At 55.3% G+C, this 5065-nt stretch overlaps 1 protein-coding gene across 1 annotated transcript; it reads right to left on the bottom strand.

Moving 5' to 3' along the window:
- Positions 1–3149: 3149 nt before the first annotated feature.
- Positions 3150–4533, bottom strand: SFN (stratifin). Its single transcript, XM_022551793.3, has one exon. It carries the CDS (start codon positions 4397–4399, stop codon positions 3653–3655), a length of 747 nt encoding a protein of 248 aa, XP_022407501.1. The 5' UTR covers positions 4400–4533; the 3' UTR covers positions 3150–3652.
- Between the last annotated feature and the right edge of the window lie 532 nt (positions 4534–5065).

The following is a 5065-nucleotide window of genomic DNA, read 5'->3' on the forward strand; positions in this document are numbered from 1 at the left end:
AGCTTTGCTTTATCCCAGAACTAGCTATATTTCCATTTTCCACAGTAGAGGACCTGGCACTAACCTGGTTTCCAGGCATTTGGAGGGACAGTTTTAAAACTAAGTTTTGAGCTCCTTCCTGCACACAAAAGCGTGCTGGAGACGCTGTGGGAAGAAGGAGGAATAATGGGACAAAGTTACCGTTTTTAGGGAGCTCTCTGGGGAGATGAAAAATAAACCCAGGACATAGTTGCAAACCTAGAGGTAGAATCAAGTAGGTATGAAATCATGACTGAATAAATGTATTTATATAAGTGAAAGAAGTTGGCGGACTAGATAGTGTACCCAAAGCTCTGTATGTGTTAAAGGGAAAGGGATGGTGGCTAGTCGTGTTTTGACCTGAAGATGGCTTTGAAATTTGGAAAAGTTTACAAGAAAGCGCTTGGGGCTTCCTGGTGGCGCAGTGGTTGAGAGTCCGCCTGCCAATGCAGGGGACACGGGTTCGTGCCCTGGTCTGGGAGGATCCCACATGCCGTGGAGCGGCTGGGCCCGTGAGCCATGGCCGCTGATCCTGTGCGGGAGGGGCCGCAACGGTGAGAGGCCCGCGTACCGGGGGGGAAAAAAAAAAAAAGAAAGTGCTCAAGTGGAGAGGACAACTGGAAAGAGTGGCCACCACGAAATTTCCAGCAGAACTTGGCAATCTTACCAACTTTGCCCTCTGGGACTGATTTTTTTTAATTGAGATATAATTCACATATAAAATTCATTATAGAGTTTACAGTTCAGTGTTTTTTCATATATTCACAAAGTTGTGCGACTATCACCACTATTTAAATCCAGAACATTTCATCACCCCAAGAGAAATTCCATATACATTAGCAGTTGGACTGAAAAAAAAAATTTTTTTTTAATTTTATTTAAGTATAGTTGATTTACAATGTTGCGTAGGACTGAAAAATTTTAAATGTCAAATTTAGGCCAGGAAAAGATGACAAGAAATGCTCACTGAGACCCCACCCTGGGTAACATTAAGAAAGCTTTAGATAGAGAAGTCTGGGACCCAGTTCAGAAGCTGGTGCCTAAGCCAGCTCACAGCTAGCTGTCTGATTTGGTGACATTCCAATCCATAGCATCTGCTTTTAAAATCTGTCAACACCAACATGCTACCTTAGGGTAGCTCATTTCTTTTCCCATAGAGGGCAACCATGAACGGTGTAGAGGAAGTAGGCAAAAGTCAAATGCTGAGAGAAAAGAAAGAATTTCCTTTCTCAGGACCTACCCATTAAGAGGAAGTCACCAGACCTGTCCGGTAAGAGAAACCAGGTCACTTCCAGAGCTGAGGGTAAGTCACTTGCCCTCTCCCAGAGTCTCTGACTGGTTTGGAACCTTGAAACCCAACACCGTTCTGGGAAAAGAGAGGCGAAAACGAGGGACCCAGAAAGCATCAGAGTGGTCCTGCCAGCTTCCCCTGTAGAATTAGTAGCTCTGATAAGAGCCCTTTGAGTCCCATGGGTGTGACCAAACTTGGACTCTGGGGAACCTGATGAGGCTGGACTGAGTTTCCCCAATACTGTCAGGTGGAGGAGTGACCACTTGATGTCAGGCCAGTATTCTCAGGAGGCCCAGTGATCATGTAGGTCATATTTGGCAGTAAAGCTGTGCCTCAGTACTGGGCCTGATTATTCTGCTTTTGGCACAGAAATGCTGGATAAATCCTAGACTATTGATGCTGGAAGGATTAGTAACGCGTAGCATGTATTGAATATGTACTCTGGGCTACTTTACATGCATGTATTTGCTCAAACTTCACAGCAACTTTAAGAGGAAGGTACTATTTTTTAATCCCCAGTTCACAAATGAGGACAGAAGGTAAGCATGGTGAAAAGCCTTGGCCAAGGCAGGCTGGGAGTCAAACCCAGGCAGTTTTAACTTCACATTTTTTCGTTATAAAGCCTTTAGTCCAAGCCCCTTATGATACAGAAGGGGAAACTGAGGCCCAGGGAGGTATAACGGCTTTTCCAAGCCAGTCAGGGACACTTCCAAGCCTCCTGGTTACCTGTTCAGTGCTGCCTGGGCTCCGGAGTGTGATGGGGACACCTCGGGGGCCTTTTCCTAGCCGACCCTGCCTGCCCGGCCAGGCCCAGGCACCGCCCGTAGATCAAATGACTCAGAGGGCAGGGACTACTTTTACCGCACGACCCCGCCCTGTCCCGCTGCTCTGAGGATGCCGAGCTCTCGGGTAGGGCGGGTGGCAACTCGTCTGAGCGAAACCGGGAGAGCGCCGCCTCTGGTACCTGGCGGGGGGCGGGGGCCCCTCAGTGGCGCAGCCCGTCTCGGCGCCTGCGGGGCCGGATGGGCGGAGGGAAGACGCAATGCGCGCAGTCCGCCGCTCATTCTCCTATTGGTCAGTCGGGCCCCGGGGGCGGTACCCTGAGTATCTCCCTCCCGTGATTGGGTGACATCGGCCTCGGGCCCGCCTCCAGCCTCGGGCTGTGAAGGCCTGGCCGCGCGGGGAGGCCGCATATGTAGGCGCGCTGCAGCTGGGTGCCGGGGTTGGGGGTGGGGGGGGGCGGGGGAGGTGTGGAGGCGTAGGGCTCCGCCGACCAAGGCCGGACGCGCTCCTCGCGGCCCTTCCCACTCAACTTGAGTCTCCTCGTCGTCAGCCCGTTTCATTTTTGTCCCCATCTCCGAAAGCTGGAGGGCGGTCTTCTCAGACCTGGGCCAGACCTTTAAAAAGGCGGCGTCATACCCCTGCCCCAGGCCGTACTCCCCTCCGCTCAGATCTAATGACTCTTTCCCGCTTTCAGATCTCAGGTGCCCAGAGCCGCTCACTGCAGCGTACCCCTCCGGCGCTGTCCTCGGACCTCACACCTGAGACTGCACTGGTTTCCTGTCCCCTCAGACTTGAGCTCTTAAGCCTCCCGCCCCGCGGCCCCGGCAGAGAAGCCTCCAAGCCGTCTTTGCACTCACCTGACCCTCTCGGGACGGACCAGTTTCGGGGGACCAGACCAGACCCTGATGGAGAGAGCTGGACCCCCCAGCCTCTCTCCTGGAGTCACTGGCTCCAGAGTCTTGTCTGCGGGTCACTGAGCCAGCCCCATGGGAGGGTCTCTGTAACTCATACACCAAACCCTGTCCCGTCCCTCTGCAATAACTGGAAAAGACAGGAGGAGTGTCACAGGGGAACTTTATTGAGAGGAAACATGGTCACACCCAGCAGACATGCTTTCCCCTCGCTTCCTTGGTCTTGCTCGCTGCATGCACACACACATTCTCTCTCTCTCTCTCTCATCTCCAGCCTCTGCCACACAATTGAGTTCTCAGCCACAAAGGTGGGATACTCCTCAATTCCTAAGATCCAGAGGCAGCAGGGGCAGGAGGGGGGCGGGGTGGGGAGGAAGTGGCCAGGTTCAGGGGTGGGGTCGGGGGGCGGCGGAGGTGCAGAGAGCAGGGCTGGGTGGAATGACCAGTGGCCAGGAGCACCTGACAGCTGCAGGAAGCATGGAATCCTCTGGCTCCAGGCGGCCTCAGCTCTGCTGGTTCCTCTCTGTGGAGCCTTTCTGAGCTGGGGCAGAGCATCTGGGGAGAAGGGTTGGGCCTCCCACCCCGTACAAGTCCTCTCTGCCAGGAGTGGGGGACGAGCGGGCAGGGCAGGGAGGGCAGCGGGCACGGCTCAGCTCTGGGGCTCCTCGGGAGCCTCGCACCCCTCTTCCCCGGCGTTGTCGGCCGTCCACAGCGTCAGGTTGTCCCGCAGCAGCTGCATGATGAGGGTGCTGTCTTTGTAGGAGTCCTCGCTGAGGGTGTGCAGGTCAGCCATGGCCTCGTCGAAGGTGGTCTTGGCCAGCGAGATGGCCGCCTCGGGGCTGTTGGCGATCTCATAGTGGAAGACGGAAAAGTTCAGGGCCAGGCCCAAGCGGATGGGGTTGGTGGGTGGCATCTCCTTCTTGCTGATGTCCATGGCATCCTGGTAGGCTGACCGGGCTGAGTCAATGATGCGCTTCTTGTCATCACCGGTGGCCACCTCAGCCAGGTACCGGTAGTAGTCGCCCTTCATTTTCAGGTAGAAGACCCGACTTTCGGCGTCACCGGCCTCCTTGATGAGATGGCTGTCCAGCAAGCCCAACACCGTGTTGCATACGCCCTGGAGCTCCGTCTCCACCTTCTCCCGGTACTCTCGCACCTCCGGGCCCTTCTCTTCTGAGCCCTCCTCGTTGCCCTTCTGCTCGATACTGGTCAGGACTCTCCACGCGGCCCGCTGGCCACCCACCACATTCTTGTAGGCCACTGAGAGCAGGTTGCGCTCTTCGCAGGATAGCTCCTCACCCTTTTCCACGGCGCTCTTCATGAAGGCTGCCATGTCCTCATAGCGTTCAGCCTGCTCGGCCAACTTGGACTTCTGGATCAGGCTGGCTCTCTCCATGGCTCTGGGGACAGACAGGCGGCAGGCTAACTGGCTGCCTCGGAACCAATGCCGGGTTCTGTGCCTCTCCTGCTCTCGGCCTGCCTTTTGGCTGTAAGGCCAGGCCCACAGCAGGGTGGGGAGGGGCAGAGGGCGGGACTGGTGCCCCAGACCTGCCTCCTCTCCTCTTCCCCACCACACCCTTTCCGGCTCTTCCTTAAAGGTGAAAGGGCTGGGATGTGGGGTGAGTCATTGGGACAGTCAGCAGGAGAAATCTGGGCGTTGGCCACACCTGCACCGACACCTCTCCAGCCTCCAGGCTGCCCCCTCTTGTTCAGGGTTTCCATTACATTGCCACATGAGGTAGCTGCCCCAGTTTCTCAAATCAGATCCTCCTTCACCGTGTCCTTCCAGGGGCTGAGGATGGCTTCAGCTACCTGACCGCTGTGGGCCTAGGCAGAGCCCATGAAGCCAGGTGCAGGAGGATGGGGTTCCTGATCCTGCCAGGTACATTTCCCCCATTGGTTCAGGTGAGATAACTCATTGTTTAGGTAGGGCTGTAGTTTCCCAAGCACCTTCATACCCGTGATCTATAGTCTCTGCTGTGTCTCTGCAAAATGGGCAGGACTGTGACTACTACTCCCACTGCAGAGATGGGAATACTAAGGCTCAGAGAGGGATGAGATT

Source organism: Delphinapterus leucas, chromosome 1, assembly GCF_059928025.1.
Source record: "Delphinapterus leucas isolate spDelLeu-1000000601 "Yukka" chromosome 1, BTC_Dleu_Yukka2, whole genome shotgun sequence".
NCBI lineage: Eukaryota > Metazoa > Chordata > Mammalia > Artiodactyla > Monodontidae > Delphinapterus > Delphinapterus leucas.

Coding starts and splice junctions, on each gene's coding strand:
- SFN (XM_022551793.3), bottom strand. CDS start 4,399: ATGGAGAGAGCCAGCCTGATCCAGAAGTCCAAGTTGGCCGAGCAGGCT.